Genomic DNA, 24,134 nt, shown 5'->3' with positions numbered 1-24,134 from the left:
CCTGCTTTCAAAGTGCAGTAATTGGTAATTGGAAAAAAAAAAAAAAAAAGAATCTAGGAACTTTTTAAAGTAATTTTTTAAGGGTTAATTTTATACATCTCTATATAAACATATCAAATAACAAATATATCCTTACAAAGTTCAACTTTTTATATTTATCCATGCAAAAATTCAATGATATTTATATTTGCCCCTTTGATTTGTTACCATTAGAGTATTGTTAATTTTTTAACAGAAAATAAGTGAAACGATACTATTGCCATCACAAATATATCACTTCAAAAGCCCCAACTGTTATAATTATATAGAAATGTTTTTTTGAAAAATTCTCAACGGTAATCTTTTTTTTTTTATACCATCACAAATAATATAAGAGGTGTAAAAAGATTAGTTTATCTTATTCACTAATCAGAGTTAATTTTTTGCGATCAAGTATTAAAATGAATATAATCTAAAAGGTCCTCATTACTCAGCCCATTAAGGACCTAATAAAAATACAAACCCCAAGTAAAGCCCAACCTAAATTTAAAACAAACTTACAAAGGGAATTGGGCCGATTTACAATTTCGCAAATTGAACGCACCTGTTACTGTCACTTCTTGTTTGAATATTTCCACTAATTGAACATAATTTATCAGGAGAAATTAAAACCATTTTCGCATTTTAGTCATTTAACTTTTATTTAAATGACAAAAAGTTGATGTAACACCCTTCCAATCTTAGGATTCACAAAAATCTAAATAATTTTAATAAAAAAAAAAAGGTTAATATAACAAGATAGTTCTTGAATGAAAAAAAGTATAAGATATATATTCTATTTTAAAATATACAAATAGCATTGCTCGTTAAGTATCATAGTTATGTTTAACCTTGATGGTAAACTCATTATAGAAAAATTATGTAGGGAGGAGATAAAAGTTCGAACACACACTCCGAGCTAAAAAAATATAAATATAAATATAAAAAATAAAGTGGACAACCAAAAGAAACACACTATATTTGACCAATAGTTGAGGGGCCATGTGTGTGGGTGTGTTTTTAAAATTTTAATCTAATATGTTTAATTACTCGCCTTGTTTGTAGCACCTCAAACGACAAAAGCAATGCATCTACAAGAATGATTACTTTGTTAAAACTAATTACTCAATTACTAGTTGGGGATTGTAATAACCTCCATCTTTTTGGCTGTTCTAAGCAAAATAACATTTAATGCCAATCTTTATTCAATTCCAGGCCCTATTTTGACCAAAAATATTCTGGATAAGCACAACTAATCTGTGTCAAAATATTCCACAATGCATCAATCGCATTTGAATAAAGACAATAAACGCATTATTAGGGGGGAAGAAAAAAAATGATTGGAATGAAAATCAGAATAATAATTTATCGTGCCGATTGATCAGAAAATATTATATTTTCATTTCTATTTAGATGTATGAAATCGAACTTTATTTCAAAGTGAAGCTGTAATCATTAGTTAAAATCAAATGTTTAACAGAATCGATCGTCGTGTATTATGATTCTTATCCATTCTGAACTTATTATCGATAAGATCAACTGTAGGAATACTTTGATGTGGATATTTAACTGCTCTGTTTAATTGTACAACAAGTATTACCACCTGTAATTCCCCCTCACCATGCGTACAACTCCTTGTCCTATTTTTTATAGGTTGAGGATCTGGCATGGTACAATTATTAGATTAATAATCATAAAGATTAGTTTTTAAAGTAGGTTTTATTATTTAGGGAGCTAACTTTACCACCACCAAATAAATACGTTAAATATGATAAAAATTTATATTAAATAATTAAAGATATCGTTCTTAGTTATATAATATAAGAGTAGAAAGATCTAGACTCATATTTGCGTCTTGCGTTCAAACATAAACTATAAAAATAAATGATTGGTTCAAAAACTATAAAATTTCTAAGAAAATATAAATAGACTTTATTAATTCGGGATTTTTCTGTGAATACTTTTAATTGAACCTAGCTAGTTCAAATTCAAAGACCCTAGAATGATCTAAAGGAGACCTTTTTTCCCCCCTAAACCTGTGAAGCAAATTATTTGGAAAGGCAAGGGAAAGTCACCATATATTGTTTATTTCATTTAGCTTTGTTTAAAAAAGTTTATTATTTGTTAGTTTGTCAAAATTGACTACGTTGACCGTCTAGAAGCCCACGAAGAAACACTTGTTGCCGTGTTATTTTGAAAATTTATGAGAAGAAATGGGACGTGTCATGTGTGTGTGTGTGTTTGGGTAACCCCACTCTATCATGGAATAAGTTTGTTGGTGACCAAGGACATGATTTAAGCATTAGTTCCCAATTGTGAACGCAAGTTCTAAGAATAATAAATAAAGTGTTTTTTAAAAAAAAGAAGAAAAAAATAAATAAAGTGTTTTTTTAAGAGTTTGCTCGTGTGCTAATTATTTCAAAACAGGAACTATTTACCTACCTAGCCTTTTTACAAAAAAATATTCCCTATCTAGCCTTCTTTTGAAAAATATTTCCCATCTAGCCTCATTTTCAAAGATTAGAAAAAAAAAGAAAAATTAATACTTTTAATATATATTAAGGGGTTAAGTGGGGGAGATTATCTTTTTCTCTCTCCTCTCCTATTTCCCGAGATCCCTTCTCACTCTCTAATTTTTGCGTATAATTTATCTCATATCGATTTATTTTAAAATAGAAAATTTTTATATAGCGCATCAACCAATTCCAATCTTTTTATATTTTGATGGAAATATTATGCATGGTTCGGAAGGAGTTGATTATAATGGTCCTGATCCAAAACTATTTGGATTTCTCGTACTTTAGGTTTTAATACATTAAAACATAAAATTTATAGGCCGAATGGGATCAAGATTATTTTGATATAAAAATTAATGGAAGAGGAGAGAGAAAAAGATAATCTCCTCCACTTAACCCCTTAATATATATTAAAGGAATTAATTTCTCTTTTTTTCTCTAATCTTTGAAGATGAGGCTAGATGGGAAATATTTTTCAAAAGGAGACTAGATAGGGAATATTTTTTTGTAAAGAAGCTAGATAGGTAAATAGTTCTCAAAACAGCTTGTTTCTCAATTTATTAAAAAAGCACATACGAAGATTCGAGCTTAAGACCTTGTAAATTATTTTTTTTATTTACCTTTGAAGATGATAAAAAACTCCTGTTTCAGTTCTTTATTTTCCTCAAAATTTCACTCCAAATGATAAAAAGAAATTATTTTTTAATAATTGGGTTACTTTTGAAGAAAAGTACTAGACGTATATGCATGCGAATTAAATATAAAAAACTAAATTAATTAGTAACTGCCAAAAATCCCCCAATTAATGCACATGAAGAATCGTCCATTGCTCGACCAAGAAAAACCCAGTTCATTCAAAATTCCCAATGCCCTTCCCCCATCTCCTTACTGGTTAGAGATCGCACTTTCTAGAAGAAACCCCTTAGATGACTTTTTTGAACGTCTTCTTCTAATCTCTACTCTCTCCTCTCTCTCTTATGACTTTTCTCCCCTTCCACATTACATCCTTCCTCCACCGCAATCTCCTTTTACAAGAACTCTCTCTCTCTCTCTCTCTCTCTCTCTCTCTCAAACATATACAAACACCATCCAAATTAGCTTCTATAGTTTTTTACTTCCATCCCCCTTTTTTTTTTGATCAATTCCTTTATTATTGCTTGGCATGCTTCAATTTGTCACGCTCTTAACTAACTAACCAAACCAGCTAAAATTTCCCTTCTAATTAATTAGCTCAACCGGATCATGGCCACGCACCGGCCTTTGCTAGCCCCGTCGCCGCCGCTGCTGTCGCCGAAGGATCCACCGGACCCCCAAGGCCCCAAACTGCCCGACCCGATTCCCTCCCCTCTCAGCCAATCGTACTCCAGGAGAACCGGGTCCTCCCGCTCCCGGAGCTCCGATAAGACCGCGCCCGACCCGCTAGGAGAGCTCCGGTCGGGCTCCATTTTAGACCGGCCCGGGTCGAGGCACGTCGGCCGGGCCCCGACCAAGCGGTCCGGTTCGGAGCGGGCCGGGTCGCAGCGGGAGCTGGCGGACGAGGAGGCCCGGTTCGTGTACATCAACGACCCGGCGCGGACGAACCAGCCGGTCCGGTTCCCGGACAACTCGATCCGGACGGCGAAGTACTCGGTGCTGAGCTTCCTCCCTCGCAACCTGTTCGAGCAGTTCCACCGCGTCGCCTACGTCTACTTCCTCATCCTCGCGGGCCTCAACCAAGTCCCCCAGCTCGGCGTCTTCTCCCCCGTCGCCTCCGTCCTCCCGCTCGCCTTCGTGCTCGGCGTCACCGCCGTCAAGGACGCCTACGAGGATTGGCGCCGCCACCGCTCCGACAGGGCCGAGAACGCCCGCATCGCTCACGTCTTCTCCGACGGCGAATTCGCGCCCAAGCCCTGGAGGGAGGTTCAGGTGGGGGAGCTGGTGCGCGTGGCGGCGAACGAGACGCTGCCGTGCGACATGGTGGTGCTGTCGACGAGCGACCCGACGGGGGTGGCCTACGTGCAGACGATCAACCTGGACGGGGAGTCGAACCTGAAGACGCGGTACGCGAGGCAGGAGACGCAGGCGGTGGCGCCGCACGCGATGGCCGGGACCATCCGGTGCGAGCGGCCCAACCGCAACATCTACGGCTTCCACGCCAACCTCGACCTCGGCGGCAAGAAGGTCTCCCTCGGCCCCTCCAACATCATCCTCCGCGGCTGCGAGCTCAAGAACACCGCCTGGGCCCTCGGCGTCGCCGTCTACACCGGAAAAGACACCAAGGTATGCATACATACGCGCGTGTTAATAAATGTTATGGACCTACAGTACAGTACAGTGAAACCAATGTTACTGTACTATTGTTTTCCGTCGGGCAGCTTAAGCTTATAGAGTGGTTGGTGATCGGTGCTTGTTCTGCAGGTGATGCTGAACAGCTCCGGAGCGCCGTCCAAGCGGAGCCGGCTGGAGGCGCACATGAACCGGGAGACGATCCTCCTCGCCGTCGCCCTCGCCGCGCTCTGCACGATCGTCTCCGCCCTCGCGGGCGCGTGGCTGCACACCCACCGCGACGAGCTCGACGACATGCCGTTCTACCGGAAGCGCGACTTCTCCGGCCGGGAGCCGGACAACTACGAGTGGTACGGGATAGGGTGGGAAATCGCGTTCACGTTCATGAGCGCGGTGATACAGTTCCAGGTGCTTATCCCCATCGCGCTCTACATCTCCATGGAGCTGGTGCGGGTGGGGCAAGCGTACTTCATGATACAGGACAAGGACATGTTCGACGAGAGCACCAATTCCAGGTTGCAGTGCAGGGCCCTGAACATAAACGAGGATTTGGGGCAGATCAAGTACGTGTTCTCCGATAAGACCGGGACGCTGACGGAGAATAAGATGGAGTTCCGGTGCGCCAGTGTCCAGGGGGTGGATTACAGTAGCGGCGGCGGCGGCGGCGGCAGTGATGAATATGGTGGTGCGGCTTATAACGGGCCCTCTGAGATAGGTGAGTTTTAATTGTTTTTAGTTTATTTGAGTTTGCTTAATCGTTTCAGTTAAGTAGTGCTTATAAATTATTCTGCTGTGTATTGTGTAATGCTACGCGTATAACCTTAGACACCAGTTGCGAGACACTAGTCTAGAGATTGACTACAAAAAATTTTAAAAGCTAAATGAATTTCTAGCAATTAAATAGGGTTATAAGGTATTTATACGCAAACTAGGATTATAAGAGTGTTTGGTTAACAAAAAAAGGTAAATCATCACAATCATCGTCATGATTGCGACTATTTGAGTATAAAATTATAGAGGCTTAAATGTGCATTGAAGAATCAGACTAATGCTACATGCATCTCGCAAGATTCTCGGCAGTAATTCAGATTTTGAGCACGGCATACTCAGAGATGGAGATTCGATCCATTGAATTATAAAATAGGGATTATGGGAATGGTCGAAACCACAATTTCACGAAGGTGATCGGGCTTAGAACTAGTTCGCGATCTGAAGAAAATTTGTCAGATAGGCAAAAACTCTGCTATAGTTTTGATAACTGCATTGCATCTAGGTCTTGATTCTAACAGAGATTAGTTTTTTTTTTTTCTCCCAAGAAACAGAGGGAAATTTTCGTTTGGCTCCCTTTTTCTTTGCTACCAGTATCTTTTTTTTGTTTTGTTTTTCAAGATTCATATGATTCTGGAAGCAATGGCACAAATATTGGGACTAATCAAATTTCGGATCATAATCTAATCATGTACTACCTCTGAAACCTACTTATGAAACTTTAGGATAGCTGATTAATTGTTATTTCAAATTTAAAAAGATGGAATGATTTTACCACATTAGGATCCAAACGAGATTAGAAATCTATTTTAATTTTTGTGCTTTTTCAGCGGGAAAAGTCATCCAATTTTGGGTCATATTTAACTGATTGCCACGGTTCATTACCACAAATGATTCATGTCTCATTTTAAAGAAAAAAAATGTTGTTCTAATAGTGAAAATAAATAACATCCCTAGTACTCAAAATAAAAAAAGGAACAATTCGAAGCATTCAAACTATCAATTTTCATCTTGCAGTGTGATTTCTCACTACTTAGTTTATGCATCTTTAACAGTGAATGACAAGATTCTGAGACCAAAAATGACTGTCGCGACCGATCCAGAGCTTCGGAATCTACTAAGAGCAGGGACTGGATACAAAGCCCGTCGGGCCTGTGACTTCTTCCTTGCGCTGGCCACTTGCAACACAATTGTTCCGATCGAGGTGGACACATCAGATCCGTCGGTCAAGCTCATCGACTATCAGGGGGAGTCACCGGATGAGCAGGCGCTGGTTTACGCAGCAGCAGCTTACGGATTCGTGCTCATCGAAAGGACTTCTGGTCACATCATCATCGACATCTTCGGCGAGAGGCAAAGGTACTTCCTGACATACCATCTTTCTTAATACTTTTATTAGTATCAATCAATAAAGAGAAGTTGTTTTAGAGTCTAGAGTAGTAGTTGCTGGAGCGAAATTGATTGCAGAAGAGGATAAATAGCCGAAACCACGCTTGGTTGACATTAATTAGTTCCGATTGGTTTAGTTCATTTCTTCTTGATTCTAGAGGTTTCAGAGAATGATCACGAGCTAATAAAAGATTTCGTTCTCTACGATATCAGTTGAGCCATTTTTGAGAATTTAGGAATCCTTCATAGGAATCTAGGTAAGTTCTTAATTAAGGATGCATACTCAGTTGATTTGCCTGATTAAGTAAAAAATAGGTCTGAACTGAATAATTGATTCTCTTGTTATGAAATAAATCAAAATCGATGAGTAGTAATACGGTCCAGAAATAAATTTAACAAGAACTTTCCAACTCTAACACATCTTCCAAATATAGTTAATGAGTCATATTTATTTAGGGGTGCGTTTGGTTCACGCTATCCTTTTAATATTCCTAGTAATCCAATAGAAATAAAAAAAAATGACGGTATTTGGCTAAACGTTTTAAGTAATCTAATTGGTAATATTAGATTTGCTTAGGAATGAGATTCATCCCAAAGTACTAATCTCATTCTCTTGAGGAAGGGTGGGTATCCTCATATTAATGAATTGAGATAATCATAATATATCTAATCTTTTTCTTTATTCCTACCCGCCGGCTAATTGGTATTATTTTTCTTTACACTCTAACCTTTATCTCTCTCTAAACTTATCATTTTCTCTCTAAACTTAACTCTTTTTCTCTCTCTAAACTTAGCTCTCTCTCCTCTCATTTTCTAAAATCTCAACTCTCTCACTCTCTCTAATTTCGACTCTATTTCTCTCCCTATTTCTTTAATTATGTTCTCTCTCCCTTTTTTCTAAAAGATGTTGAAATTTTTGGTAGCATTATCTGAAATTAATTAAAAAAATGAATAAATTAATTATATATTTTTTATAATCTTAAATAAATGACTAAATAATATGACCGTGCTAACCAAATACAGGAATGCCATATTTTTAGTAATAGGATGAATAGGAATAAGATTTCCGGATATCTTTCTATTCCTAGTAATCTTTCATAGTGCGAACCAAACGCACCTAGATGTGATGTTTCATTACTTCATATGTAATTAATTGAAGCTCACATATTGATTATGTTTGCCTACATTCTTAGGCATTGATAGCATTACCAAAAACTTAAGCAGGAAGGAAAGAATCAAATCATATATAAAGTTTTGTACTCCTTTTAATAAAGTTCTCTGCGTTGATTGTTACTATCATACTTTTGTGAGCAAAACACACAGCATAACAGTAATGCCACATGGCTTATCCACAATAAACTTTAAACTAATCGACAAGTAGAAGATAAAAATTATTGAAAAGGCAATAAGAAAGTGTTGTGAGGTGAGATCATGGAGCCATGATTGAGGTTTAGTTGAGATCCTTTTACAACTACTTTTGATAATTATCTATTTTCATACATCATCTTCAAAATCTAAATTAAACAACTATATATGACCTCCAAAATAACCATTAAAGTAGCATGTTCCCCACAAAGAAGGAACAAATTAATGGAACAATTAATTAACATGATGATGCTTCATTTGATTGGTGCTCAAAGACTCTTCTTCTAGGTTGGTGTGTATAAACACATAATCCACCTCAATTGATTATAATTTAGATAATTTTAAGGCCTTTTGATTTCAACTGTTGTGATTATGAGATACAATTTGATACTAGGAGTGATTATATTATATACTTATATATTTTAAAATTAGATAGGTATATAGAATCTTGAGAAAAGTAATTTTATACATATAGCGACGTGAGCAAATTTAGAAACAATAAGGTAGTGTTTGGTTTGGAATAAGGTGAGGAATAAGCCCTTATTTCTCCCTTTGTTCTCAAATACTATTTTTTTCTCCCCAGAACAGTAGTTCTCCTAACCTCTGGAATAAACTGGTATAATCCGGTGTAATGTTGGAAGTTCCACCCTCTCCCTTGGAACAAGTTTGTTTCCGAGTAGGAACAAGATTAAGTAAAGTCTAATCTAATTTTAATTATGATATTAAATTATTAATTAATTAAATTAATATATTTAAGTCATTACCTATTACTTAAATAGTAAAATACTTAATTATTTATTATTTATAATTAATTAACTAATTAAAAATTAATATTTTAATCAATTTATTCAATAATATTGATCAACCATTAATATTTTGACTAATCTATTCAATTTTTAACTAATTATCTAACTAAAATAATTACTAACTAATTAAAAAGTTAAGTTATTTTATAATTAACTAATTAATTAATGTATTAATTAACTAATTAATTAACTTATATTTATATTTATTAATTTAATATTATATTCATAGCTAATAAATTTATTAATTTATTGAATTACTTTTAATTAATATTTTGATGTTAATTAATTAAATAAAATATTTTTAATTTAAAATTATAATTCTTATTCCCCATGTTCCAATCTAACCATCAAAACACCATTTACTTTATTCTCAGGAATAATCTAATTTTTCTCCAAGCGCAAAATTAGTCTAGTTCCTGTTACATCAACTTGTACATATTTATGAAATAAGAAATTCTTACGTATATCCGAACCAGACGCAAAGAATCTAGAGTCAATTCAATTGAAATAGGATTAAATAGTTTTGGTCTGTTTAACTTAAAATTTTTATTATTTTTGTATTTATTGTTTAGACATTAGCTACGATCATCTAAGTTAAGATAGTTTGGTGATCTGACATAAGTAATTAAGTTTAGGGTAAACGATTTTGCGACGAGCTTTTAGATTGGACATGAACCGTCCTCATCTTGGCTAGTATATTTCTCACAAGTATAAAACCATGCAAATGTGTACAAGTCAAATGAGACTCTCTTTCTCTTTAAAGAAATTTTAATTTATTTTTAAAAATCAACAACACGATTAAAATTTGTATACGCAATAATAAATAATAAATATATTGCCCACATTCTTTTAAACAAAGATGAGTGATTAAGGACATATTTTGGAAAGTGGAACCCAGGTTGACTTAAATAAGCCGGCTCAATCGATACGGTTTCGACCCAAATTGTCTAAAACAAGGGTGTGTTCGTTCGGACTCCGTCAATTGGACGGCCGAGATCGATCTAAAAGTTTCTTGGAGACCACCTAACCCTAATTAGTTAGGTTTCAAAATTGGCCAGATCAGAAGTGTGGGGCGCATCGGACTTAGTCAATTGGAAAATTAAGTCAAAAATAGACCCATTCGGTACAGTTAGGGATTTTTTTTTTCTCTTTAAATTAAAAACCCTAACGAATTATGGAATATTGTGTTGGATATTAGTTTATAGGGTGTGAAAGGGAGAGAGAAAGACAAGAAAATGAAAACAGATGGAAACATTAATGGGCTTAAATAGGTACTAAAAACGTGTTGAATTTAGTTGATTGAGAACTGCGAAGAAACGTAGAGAAAGGAGAAACTCGGCTCCAGTAGTGTGTCAACAAGTTTTGTCCCAACCCAACCTGGTCAAATTGGTTCTACATCAAGGAATAACTTGTTTTATGGGCCAAATTAACCCTAATATAGGTTTAGATCAAAGAATTAATATATATCTAATTGCAACAGAACATATATATATATATGTAGAATCATGCATGTATAAATGGTGGGGTTTGAATGGTTTTGTACTCGACGCATACATGAGGTAAATATGGTAGGTAAAAGTATACGGAAATACAGAACAAAATTTAGAATTAGGTTTGCAGATGAACTACACTAGATAGAAAACTTGACATCGAACTTTTGCCTCATAAAATTTGATTTTCATTTGGATAGGGATGCAAAACTTTCTACTTCTAGTAACAACCCTACGTGTTGGATTTCATGGGAGAACATATTCTTCTTTAAGCATCACACAATCATCATGTAATTGGTGGAATGAGGCATGTCACCATCACTGTTATACCAACTCTTTTAAGTAGAAATTATAGAACATATTTATCACCTCAACTTTATCCAATTATTTCTCTCTCTCTCTCTCTCTCTCAACTTTATCCTTTTTTTTTTTTTTCCTTACCGGGACCTGGCTGCCTCACTCCTGTAACTTAGTTCATCTTTCTAATGAGTAAAACGGGTAGCGTGCTACCTTTCCCTCAAAAAAAAAAAAAAAAAAAACTACTGTACTTGTTGTTTTCAAAATTATCCTCTGCCAGTGAGGTGCGTGGTCGCAGCAACGGCTTCGCAAAAAAAAAAAAAAAAAAAAGAAAACGAATTCATTCAATATGTAGGTGCTTCTTTCTACGTTAAGATTTTAATAATAATATATATTATATGATATATTGCTTTGTGTGACTAAGTTGGCTTCTAGTCAATGTCACAACCCTTGCTTTGAGTTATTGATTATAACTTTGTGATGAGTGATGAAATAAATTAAAAAAAAACAGCTGGAAATTATTCAAACATTGTTAATAACTAAAGGATAAGAGCTTAGTTAATCAACATATAAATAATTATTAGGTCACAATATAAAAGGAGCTTGCATAACGTCACGACTTACGTTGCCATATGTATATGAGGGTCAAAGCTTATAACCATAAGTAGTGCTTAGTATATACTACTAAGTACATCTAGTAGTGTATTTTAATGTGCATCTTCTCAGTCGACCAAAATTACCAAGTGTTGGTTAATTTGGTTCGCACAAGCAGTGACAGGCACCGCGATAGCATTGGCCTAGCTTCTGCTTTTGGTAGAGCAAGAAGCTGACTAACAATTGATCGGACTATCAGAGGTCTCGCGTTGTTTCTATCGTTTTTAGTAGAGTTCACGCGATTTCTATCATGCACTTAGGCTGTTTCTCGAGAGCTCGCGACTACGCGTCCGGCTTAGATTTCACAACTTTTTCACAAGTGAGGTTCAATGACTAGTTCACGCGATTGAGCAGTGACTCAGTGAGCCATCCTAGCTCCACCCAAAAGAAGCAAGGATCTTCTTTTAACTGATTAAACGGTCAATGTACCATTATTTCATTATCATTATTATTATTATTATTATTATTATTATTATTTTTACTTTTCGGAGTTTCCAAATCTCTCCCAGAAAAGTAGGCCGGTTGGGATTGGAAACAAACCATGTGAGTACCTACGTAAAAAGCCAAATCCATCTACTACCTCCAAACTATCAAATTTACAAATAAAGACTCAAAACAAACCCTTTTTTTGGTGCTTCCATTAAAACAGCTCTGTCCTCTTTTAATTCAGCAGGATCCTTCTAGAAAGGGACCTGCTCAGACCCATCCAAACCCCCCCTCCCCCTCCTCCTCACATCGTTTTCTCTCTCTCTCTCTCTCTCTCTCTCTCTCTCTCTCTCTCTCTCTATTTTTTTTAATGCTCTTCTCTATCTCTGTTGAACTCATTAATTAGTTGTTCTAAGATAAGGTCCATAAGGATAAGATCATGGTGGTAATCTGATTTACCCATTCCTTGAACAAATCTCCAACAATATAATTGGCCCGTTTTTCTTGCTCATGCAATTATTGCCTGCCAAAATGTGAGTACTGAAAGGGTTTTAACCAACTCTTCTTTATGTCTTCCTGCTAAAATTAAATTCTCTCTCTCTCTCTCTCTCTCTCTCTCTCTCTCTCCTCCTCTATGTTCAACTATTTCTTTCCTACGTGACTACGTCTCATTCAACTCCAACGACCGCCACCGAGTCCCTTCCAAATCCTATGCCCGTTTCCTACTCCTAACTTCTAAAGCCTCCTCCTTTGACTTCAGCATAGTCCTCCTCCTCCTCTTCTTCTTCTTCTTCTTCCCCTGTTTCCTCTGCTTCCTCCCCCTAAAAATTTGACCTTGGCTCTTCCCTTTATCTTATTAGAGCTCCTCATTAACCCACCCCAACGCATTTCCACTTTTATTTATTCTCAACTGGTACTGCTCTTCTCTCTCCTCCCTCCCCTGCTCTAAAAATCCCATCTTGGGTTTTGCCTCGTTCTCAAAATCTAGTTTTGGGCTTAATTCTTTGTTGATTTGATCTCCTCGTAACCTTCTCCTCTCTCAAAATCGAGTTTTGGGTTTGATCCCTTGGGACATCGTAACCCATGTCCCCGATCCCTCTCTAGTCCCCTGTTTCGCTATGGCCGCCAACCTCGGCCTCTTCTCCGATCCATCTCCGCCGCCGCCCATCTCCGGCCACGTCCCCTCCTCCCGCCGCCGCCCCTCCCATGACCGCATCTCCTTCGCCCCCGACTCCTCCCACTCCGCCTCCTCCCCCTCTGCCCTGGGCGTGTCCCAGCGCGACCTCCCCGACGAGGACGCGCGCCTCGTCGTCGTCGGCGACGCGCCCGGCACCGCCGAGGCCGCGGCGCGCCTGGGCCTCGGCGTCGGCCCCGCGGGCAACGCCGTGCGCACCGGCAAGTACTCGGTGCTCTCCTTCCTCCCCCGCAACCTGTTCGAGCAGTTCCACCGCGTCGCCTACGTCTACTTCCTCGTCATCGCCGTCCTCAACCAGCTCCCCCAGCTCGCCGTCTTCGGCCGCGGCGCCTCCCTCCTCCCCCTCTCCTTCGTCCTCCTCGTCACCGCCCTCAAGGACGCCTACGAGGACCTCCGCCGCCACCGCTCCGATCGCTTCGAGAACAATCGCACCGCCCACGCCCTCTTCCCCTCCCCCTCCAATGCCGAGTTCCTCCCCACGCTCTGGAAGGACCTCCGCGTCGGTGATGTCGTTCGCGTCGTCGCCAACGAGACCCTCCCGGCAGACATTGCCCTCCTCTCCACCTCCGACCCCACCGGCGTCGCCTACGTCCAAACCATGAACCTCGACGGCGAATCCAATCTCAAGACCCGCTATGCCAAGCAAGAGACCCTCTCCTGGGCCGCTGATCCTGGCAGAATCTCCGGCGTCATCCGGTGCGAGCGCCCCAATCGGAATATCTACGGCTTCAATGCCAATTTGGAGATCGACAGCCGGCGCGTCTCGCTCGGCCCGTCCAACATTGTCCTCCGTGGCTGCGAACTCAAGAACACCGCATGGGCCGTCGGCGTGGTGGTCTATGCAGGGAGCGAGACCAAAGTCATGCTCAACAGCTCAGGCGCGCCCTCGAAGAAGAGCCGACTGGAGAACCATATGAATCGGGAGACGATTCTCCTATCGTTAATTCTGATCGCGATGTGTTCAATAGTGTGCATTCTATCCGGGGTTTGGCTGGGGACTCACAACGGCGAATTAGAGCTGATGCAGTTCTTCAGGAAGAGAGACTACTCGGGCGGTGATGAGAGGAATTATAACTACTACGGACTCGGGATGCAGGTGTTCTTCATATTCCTTATGGCGGTGATCGTGTTCCAGATCATGATCCCAATCTCGCTCTATATTTCTATGGAGTTGGTTCGGCTCGGGCAGGCCTATTTTATGATTAGGGACACGAATTTGTACGATGAGAATTCAAATTCGAGGTTCCAGTGTAGGGCGCTAAATATAAATGAGGATTTGGGGCAGATTAAGTACGTGTTTTCGGATAAAACTGGGACTTTGACAGAGAATAAGATGGAGTTCCAGTGTACCAGCATTCGAGGAGTTGATTACAGAGGCAGGAGAGGTCCTTTAGTGGGCGATACGGCTTCCCAATCCATTAGAGGTAGGATAATTTTACGCGTTTCCTTGTTAAAATGAGCTTTAGCGTCAGATTTTTTATTTCGTAAAGAGTGTTTAGCGTTTTCCTACTGTTTCTTTACCTTAACAGTTCGAGACGAGATTTGGGTACCGAAGATTTCCGTTAGAACTGATCCCGAGCTTGTGAGGTTATTGAGAAATGACGGGGAGACTAAGGAAGGAAAGAATGCTCGTGATTTTTTCCTCGCTCTTGCAGCTTGCAACACGATTGTGCCAATAGTTATAGAGACTTCGGACCCGAGTAGAAGGTTAATTGATTATCAGGGTGAGTCCCCCGATGAGCAAGCACTCGTTTACGCTGCCGCGGCTTATGGCTTTGTGCTTGTTGAGCGAACCTCTGGGCACATAGTTATTGATGTTCTCGGGAATAGACAAAGGTACAATAATATTCTTTGGCTGATATTGGGCACTCAAATGATTATTTACTTATTCCTTTAGTCTCTGTTGGCTACTATATATGATCGTACTTAGCGTGTATCATGATTTTAACGGCGGATTAGGTGGTAGGAAATGTCACTTCAAGACTTAAGAACTTGTTTGTGTTAGAATATTGATATTTTATTTGCTTTAGAATCGGTCATAGCTTGTGGCTGCAGCAGTGTATTGTTATAGAAAATGATAAAGTAAATAGCTTGTAGAAGCGTAACAATGCTTTCAAATGTTGTGATATAACGAACTTTATCTATAGTATCACACCAGCGATGTTTTTCTAGCTTGTTTTGCTTTTACATTGCTATGTTAGTTGTTGATAACTCAATGGTGTATGTCATACCAATGATGGTTCTTAAGCTTCATTTGCTTTTGTTGGTTTATTAACTTGCTTCTATTTCAATCTCCACCTCTATGTAAGTATAAACTGCATAAGATTGTCTCTTCTTACTTATATCCTGTTTTGAGATATGCAGATTCGATGTATTGGGTCTTCACGAATTTGACAGCGACCGCAAGAGAATGTCCGTCATAATTGGCTGTCCTGATAAGACAGTGAAGCTATTCGTAAAAGGTGCGGATAGTTCGATGTTTGGAGTCATCAACAGATCCATAAGTTCAGATGTAATCCACGCTACCAAGACCCATCTCCATAATTACTCATCGCTGGGTCTTCGCACATTGGTTGTGGGCGTGCGGGAACTGAATCAGAAAGACTTTGAGGAGTGGCAATTGGCCTATGAAAGAGCTAGTACAGCATTAGTTGGCAGAGGAGGCTTATTAAAAGCAGTAGCGGCTAGTATAGAGACCAATCTCGAGATATTAGGTGCCTCGGGAATTGAAGATAGGCTACAACAAGGGGTACCCGAAGCTATCGAATCTCTGAGGCAAGCCGGAATTAAGGTGTGGGTTTTAACAGGAGACAAGCAAGAAACTGCCATTTCCATAGGCTATTCTTGCAGGCTCTTAACTGGCGAGATGACCCAAATCGTAATAAACAGCTACTCGAGGGAGTCCTGTAGAAAAAGCTTAGAAGAAGCAATTGCCATGTGTAGCAAGCTCCGGACGATATCTCCTTCTGCGCCTAATGATAGGGTCGCTCTTGCTTTGATCATCGATGGTAACAGCCTCGTGTATATTCTCGAGACTGACTTAGAAGAAGAGGTACAGCAATTTTCTAAGAATGACTTGAAAAATTCTAGTTAACTTGTGCTTTAGAGTTGTTTCTTACCATGCTCTCTTTGGCTTTATGTGCAGCTGTTTAAAGTAGCGACAATGTGTGATGTCGTTCTATGTTGTCGTGTGGCTCCACTCCAGAAGGCTGGGATAGTTGCACTTATAAAGAACCGGACAGATGATATGACACTTGCTATCGGAGATGGTACGGTTTTTAATCTTATCCTCTTTGCTGTTGCGAAATTAACTTATTTTAAGCTAATTAGGACTTTTGAACATGTGCCGTTCAGGTGCGAATGATGTTTCGATGATTCAAATGGCTGATGTTGGGATTGGCATCAGTGGCCAGGAAGGGCGACAAGCGGTTATGGCCTCGGATTTTGCTATGGGGCAGTTCAGATTCTTAGTTCCCCTTTTGTTGGTCCACGGTCATTGGAATTACCAAAGGATGGCCTACATGATCTTATATAACTTTTACAGAAACGCCGTGTTCGTCTTTGTGCTCTTCTGGTAAGAATTCTCTCTAGTTCTTTACATTGATTGTACAATCAATTTTTGACACTCAGATTAATGAACGCGCTAGTTATTCTGTTAATTTTTTCGTCTCTCTTGTTTTCTTGTGCTAAAACCTTTCCTTGAAACTACAAGTCATCTACTGTGTACTTGTATATGATGTTGTTCTTTGTTCTTCAAGTTGCGAATTGGCTAAGCACTGGTAACTTAGAGAAGGATTATGGTTTTACTCTTTAGCCAGAGCTCTATGCTGCAGCTTTTCTCTTTAAGCATTAAAAGACGCATTTAATTGCCTAACGAGAACTCTGTTGCCGTTTCAGGTATGTACTCTACACGGCTTTCACCTTGACAACCGCAATCACCGAATGGAGCAGCGTGTTATACTCCGTGATCTACACCGCTGTCCCGACCATTGTTGTCGGGATTCTCGACAAGGATCTTAGCAGGAGGACATTGTTAAAGTACCCCCAACTATACGGATCCGGGCAAAGGGAGGAGAAATACAACCTTAAATTGTTTATCCTCATTATGATGGATACTGTTTGGCAAAGCCTAGCTATATATTTTATCCCCTTCCTTGCGTACCGGCACAGCGAGATAGATGGGTCGAGCCTAGGTGACCTATGGATACTCGCCGTGGTCATTTTGGTTAACATTCACTTGGCCTTGGACGTTATACGGTGGAATTGGATAACTCACGCATCAATTTGGGGCAGTATTGTCGCGACCGTCATTTGCGTCATGGTCATCGACTCCTTAGTGATTCTACCTGGTTTCTGGTAAGTCCTTGTACCTCACATGATGATCATGGAGTAGGAACTTTCTTTTTGAAATAGCTCGAACTAATTTGCTGATAAATTCTTATATACTTCAGGGCAATATATCATGTACTGGGCACTGGCTCATTTTGGCTATGCTTACTCGCCATCATCGTAGTCGGAATGATTCCTCATTTCGCCGCAAAGGCTGTCACTGAGCACTTCATGCCCAGTGACATTCAGATCGCAAGAGAACTTGAGAAGTTTCACAATTCAGACGGCGCCAATCGCTCGGAAATTCCATTGAGAACATTGATGCAGCAACAACAGCCCTAGATTAGGATCTTATACAGTGAATTCTTCTTTTTTCTTTTATTCTTTTAAGTTTTTTTTTTTTTTGTTCTTTTTTCATATATGTAATTTTTGCCATACGTGTGTATATTTGTCTATTCTTTCGGCTTCGAGTCCGGTTTCTCGCCGCTTGCAAGCTTTGTTACCACTATCCAAATGGATAGATTTGTAGTCACATGAGATGGGTGTGTTCATACGACGAAATTTTGTTAATTTTAATTGCAAAGTGATGTTATGCGACGAAATTTTTTATTTTTTTTCTTTTGTTAAGGGTGTATTTGGATCTCTCTATAAGTAGGCAGAAAAGCTACTCTCATGCCGAGAACATTTTTTCATATAACTTTTTTGGAAAATGAGAACTTCGGATCTAAATATATATTGTTATATAAAATTAAATATAACTGATATATATTATATTACATACTAATTGTATAATATAATTTTGCATATATTTATTCTACAAATATAAATTATAATAATAATTTATGTATATGATAATTATTTATATAGTATATTATATACATAACGAAAAATATATAAAATAATTTCCATCCATAATTTTCTTTTCTTACAAATCAATCAGGTATAACTACCTAACACTAAAAAGTGCTTTTTTTTTACTCCGAAAATTAGTTTTCATTGTTTTACATGAAATCAAACCTCCCCTAAGGTATTTAATGATCTGTTGAAGGGAGTTGCATTGAGAATACCTTTTGTTCCACCAAAGTACAATATTCTCTCCAATTGCTGTAGTTTTTTTTTTTTCTCTTCTGCAATTCAATCCTCACGTTTCAAATAAAATGCCTACACATTTACCTCATGAACTGTTTTAGCTTTTAAACTACAAATTGGTCCATTTTGACAACTTAGATTAAAATCAACCAATGATTCCAAACCCTGATAATGCAACTTTTTTTAATGGATCATGTGGATCTTTAGGGGGCAATTAATTGATAATGGTCAACAAGTGTGAATGTGACCATCTTTTTATTATTAATTTCCGAAGCTTCCGCGGACCGGAAACCGAGGGCATTAAAAAAAAAAAAAATGTTAATCCACTTGTAATTTCTTGTGAGTAGATAGAGGTCTAACTAGACCTGCTGGATCAGATCCAGAGACAATTCAAATCTAAATTTGCAAATAAGATTTCCAATCCTAAACCAACTTTCAAATTTGAAAATTATTTCGACATCCAAACAGGACCGAACTGGGATAACGATATGTCCGACTAGCACGCAGCTAAACGGCCGACAAAAAACTTAGAACTATAAACCAAACTCCGATATCATATTAAAAAATGTGAACCAATCCAAAGGTTTATTCTAACATGTATAGATATACTCCATACTATTTATAGGTGTGACTATTACTCTGAACACTATTACTCATGGTATAATTGTGTAAGATATATGGGCTGATTAATTGAATGCCATCAAATCACAAAGGCCAACATAGACGAGCCTGAACTGGGCCGGACTTGTGTGTGGAATAAGTTCATATCGGATCAGGCCAATTATGGCCCGTGATTGGTGCGGATGGATCAAATTCTAATGATCCATGTGTTAACTATTTTAGCAAAGATTTACGAAGTGAAACTTTTAATTTTTAATAGAGAGAGATAGATAAATTATAAAAATGTTTTGATATAACATTTTTTTGCTAAACTAATTAACATTATCCCTACATTTTTTGTATTCAAGGATTATAACCGCTCCTCTAGAATTTAGTCAATTCTCTTTTGAATTTTTATTACTACTTAAAAAAAGAGAGTGATGAGAATGGTAAAATATTTAGTCTTTGGATGAGGGGTTGAAAGATTACAACTAAGAGGGTTGTAGAGTGCACTTTTTTGTTTTAAATTCCTCCGTGAACTTGATTAATCAAACGGTAAAGAGAGAGTCCGGCTGGAGTGTTTGCGCTTTGAAGTTGTATTTGATGGTGAGACTTTCGAATCGACCATCGGTTATGTTGGATTTGATTTAGAATATTTGAAATATTTAAAAAATAAATTTTATAAATTTTAAATATTATTTATTTACTGATTAAAAGGGCCCGAAATCAACAACTTTAATAGTCAATATGAGTCGGTTTACAAATTTAACCGTGTAGGAACATCCAAATTATGTAAAGTTTGATTGACAATTTTTATACTATCTAAAGCAATATCCATATATTTGGTCTAAAATTTTAATATTGTATTATCGCATTTTGTGAGTTTTCAAGTAAATATTATTGAAAAATCATAAAATTTATTTTTAAGATACTTGAAATACTCTGAATCAAGTTTAATAAAATTGATAATCAATTCAAAAATTTTATCATCGAAAATAGCTTGAGAGTCGAGAAACCTCCGTACTTCTAAATTATCAAAGTACCCCTCAACTACAGGCTAATTTGGTAGACTCCCTAACTATCTTTTGCTCGTACTTTCATTGGCTTTTGATCCTTTTGAATTGGTCGATGGCTCTTATCGATTATTAATATAGGGATATATTTTTTTTTTCTTTGTTTAATTATTATGTATACATATAATTTAAGAATTTATATATATTTATTATGTTGTGGAGGTAAAGCTATTAGGCAAAATAGAGCTCGACCAAAAATATATTAAAATATATTTTTCTATTTTTCTTATGGAAAAGAAAAGGAAAGAAAAGAAAAAGATAAATTACACATTTGGTAGAGAAGTACGATACTTTTTTTACTTATGATTTCAATTTTAAAATTATTGTTATTCAATCTCACCATTTAATTAAATTGAGTGAATAATGACATATCGCTAAAGTGACACTAATGTTTTCGATGATGAAGTAAAATTTGAGGACAAATATGTCACTCACCTTAGAGAGCAAAAATATATTTAGCCAAAAAAAAAATCAAAAGGGTTCGCATTTTACAACTCATTTTATTTTACCATTTAAAAGGTATTTGTGCAGGTAGAATACACCATATATTAATAAGTGTTGGACTTGACAAGTTTCCAAGGTAAAGATGGAACTTCACATATATCCAACCTTAATTATATCTAGACCCATCAATTTTAAAAGTTTAAACAGGAGTTAGTAGAATTAATCCATTCTCATGGGGAGGTGATTTATTAGTTTGTATCGATACGATAAAAATCGACTTACGAATGCTCTAATTATCATTTCTCTTATTTGTTGTCGGGATCGAACCCACGACTTGGAAAAATGCAGGGGTTTCAAAATAGATTTTCATGCCATGTTAAGAAATCTGTTTATGGTTAATCTCTTCAAATCTATCAGCTATTGTTCGAAAATACTCTTAACATTTTCTTTTACCACTAATAAAGGAAAAAAGAAAAGAAAGGAGAGGAGACAAAAGTGGCGACATACCCTCTAAAGAGCAACAACGCATAGATTCGTTGTTTGTAAACTTTCTTTTTTGCACAACAATGTTTTATGAAAGAAAAGATTTTTGCAAATAATAAATTATGGTTTAGAAAAAAGGATATAGTTGTTGAGAGACTAAGCATGAGCATCTGGTGTGGCTTTTAGGGCACATGAGTTAAGATAATTAGAACGAATTTAATTAAAGGGGTCACCTTTTGGCTCCTTTTTAAGAGGGATTGAACCAAACTTTCTCATCATTTGGCCCCATTCAAACTTTGGACTAGCTCCATTTGCGGAGAAAAGATGGTGAAGGTCCTAAGAATGCATAACATGTGCAACCTTGTAAAGGATATGTACTTCAATTACTTAATAACAATTTTTCTTAATTTACCTTAACTATTCAATGTGATCACTCATAAATCCACATGATTTTGGCTTTTCCGGACCGTCGGTGGTTGTCTTCGACCGAGGAAACAAGTTCCTAACGTAACATTTCTCTTGAAATGTGCAAATGAATCGATTAGCGAATCTATACTCGAGGCATTATTCGATATTAACTGAGTTTTTTTTTTTTTGAGAGAGATAGGTAGCACGCTACCCGCTTGGTTTATTTCATTTAGAAATAAATTTAGCTGAAAATATGAATCAACTAGGATTCGAATTTGGGTCTCAGGTACCAACCACCAAGCCCTTTGCTACTTGCTCTACAGACGGTCGAGGCATTATTTGATATTAACTGAGTTTGTTGAACCTTACTATAGTGACATAGTTTTAGATGCCTAGCACAATTATTATTCATTACCCCCCGACATGTAGCCAAAAGTTCAATTGTTACTTTAATTAAGTACATTCATGACATGGATACATGTCAACAACTCAACATTCCATTTTGCTAGTTAAAGTGGAAAAAAAAAGCTCCTTTTTCTTTGCAGGTAGACAAGATAAATATATTTCACTCCATTCACATCAATTTAGTATGAAGTAATTAATTATTCCACGATTTTACTAATAAGAATGTTTTTTTGTCTATTTCCCTTTGTTGTTTTTTAAGGGGAACCTAAAGAGATGACTCACAAGATCATTAAGATGGAAAGGATAAAGAATATGCAATGAATGCGCACACGCTTGAGAAGCAGCTTGAAAAATGAAGTACAAAGAGAACGTACAAACTAAGAGGGTTATATATATATTAGCTAGGTACTACAATAGAATTGGATTATAGAGACATATTTTAATACATTTTTGCTTAATTGTCATTAAGTATAAGATTAAGTGGCAACACTGGGGACAAGCCTTCAAAAAGCACTTTTAAAAAGTGTTAATATATAATAAGCCGACCGTCCCTAGTGCAAGTGGCAAAGGGCTTGGTTGTTGGTACCTGAGGTTTCAAGTTCGAATCCTAGTTTATTCATATTTTTAGTTAAGTTTATTTCTAGATGAAATAAACGAAACGGGTAATGTGCTACCTATCTCTCAAAAAAAAATTGTTAATAAGCCAGTCAACAACTCTCTTTTAAGCTTAATTATATTGATATTTGAAAGTGTTATTATATATCATTTCTGTTATCTATCCATATGTTTAAAATGCACATAAAACTATAAATGGCGGGATTCGCACAAAAATATATAACACATTGAGGGCCCATGTGTTGAAGTGTTAGGAATATTGGGGACAATTAAGGAGCCTTCAAACACACTTTTAAAACGTGTCAATAAGTTAGACGTCAATGCCGACTGTCTCTAGCGCAAGTGGCAAAGAGTTTGGTGGTTGGTATCCGAGGTTCCGAGTTCAAATCCTACTTGATTCATATTTTCAGCTAAGTTTATTTCTAAATGAAATAAACGAAACGGGTAGCACACTACCTATCTCTCAAAAAAAAAAAAAGAAGTTAGTCAACGGCACTTTTTTAAGCTTAATTATGCTGGCATTTAAAAGTGTCGCTATATGTCATTACACTTAATTATACTCATAATTAAAAGTGTCACTATATGTCATTTTTGTTGTCTACCCATATGTTTAAAATACACATAGAACTATAAATGATAAGCCTTACACAAACACGTACATATAACATATGGAGGGCCATGTGTTGAAGGATTAAGAATCTATTATGCATGAAAAACTATTTAGGAAGTGACCATGCTTGTGATTTAATTGATTACAATGTTTTTTTTTTTGTTTTTTATAATCTCATTTCCAACAATGGGAGATGGAGAGTGAACAAAGCAAATAGCTGGTCTTAAAGAGTATGGGACATGTGGTCACCCACCTTGACTCTGTTGTCCTAGTGTTTTTATCAAGCTTCTACGATCATTAAATTTGCCTACTTTTGATGCATGCTCTAGCTATTTTCTAGGATGAGGTTCGTGACAAATATTTCCAAAGCTTTTCTCATGAGCTAAAAGCAAGTGTTAGGCAACTTCCATAATCATTTGGTTATGGCTAATGACAAAGGATAATAATGTATATTATGAGGGACCCGATTTCGTCGGTCGACAATTTGTCTATTCGCCGCCCAATAGTTACTCAAAGCATGCATGAACACCGCAAAGTAATTTGTTATGAGAGAATACTCAGTCTCATGAAAAAAAATAAACTAAGATACTCACTAATTGAAGGTTATTAATTACTATATGTCTTAGTTTTAGACTATTATTTGTAAATAGAAATGACAAAGTACATCTCCACGACACATTCATCTAGTTGTTGCAGAAATGAAAAAAAAAAAAAAATATATATATATATATATATAGATATAGATATATAGTATTAATAATTGTTTGATAACATATGAGGAAACTTTCAAATTGAAAATCCATGTAGATTACCGTACGTGAACCATTCTAACAAAGCAAAAAACTGTACATCTTTTAATATTTGTAAAATTTGATGGTCGAGCTTGAAT

The 24,134-nt window shown here is 37.3% G+C and overlaps 1 protein-coding gene across 1 annotated transcript; it reads left to right on the top strand.

The window, feature by feature from the left end:
* On the top strand, positions 3,382–18,127 carry LOC109724311 (phospholipid-transporting ATPase 1-like). The gene is made up of 8 exons (XM_020253092.1): positions 3,382–4,793; positions 4,932–5,514; positions 6,623–6,926; positions 15,554–16,241; positions 16,335–16,458; positions 16,544–16,763; positions 17,087–17,545; positions 17,641–18,127. Exons 1-8 carry the CDS (start codon positions 3,777–3,779, stop codon positions 17,858–17,860), a joined length of 3,615 nt encoding a protein of 1,204 aa, XP_020108681.1. The 5' UTR covers positions 3,382–3,776; the 3' UTR covers positions 17,861–18,127.

The sequence above is a fragment of the Ananas comosus genome, linkage group 18, assembly GCF_001540865.1.
Source record: "Ananas comosus cultivar F153 linkage group 18, ASM154086v1, whole genome shotgun sequence".
In the NCBI taxonomy this organism is placed as follows: domain Eukaryota; kingdom Viridiplantae; phylum Streptophyta; class Magnoliopsida; order Poales; family Bromeliaceae; genus Ananas; species Ananas comosus.
The sequence above is the reverse complement of the archived record's forward strand: the minus strand, read 5'-3'. Positions and strand labels throughout refer to the sequence as shown.

What these genes read in the sequence shown, in the direction of transcription:
- LOC109724311 (XM_020253092.1), top strand. Translation starts at nt 3,777, where the DNA reads ATGGCCACGCACCGGCCTTTGCTAGCCCCGTCGCCGCCGCTGCTGTCG. An exon ending in ATCTTCGGCGAGAGGCAAAG is followed by an intron (nt 6,927 to 15,553) that starts GTACTTCCTGAC and finishes TGAGATATGCAG; the next exon opens with ATTCGATGTATTGGGTCTTC. An exon ending in TTCGTCTTTGTGCTCTTCTG is followed by an intron (nt 16,764 to 17,086) that starts GTAAGAATTCTC and finishes TTGCCGTTTCAG; the next exon opens with GTATGTACTCTACACGGCTT.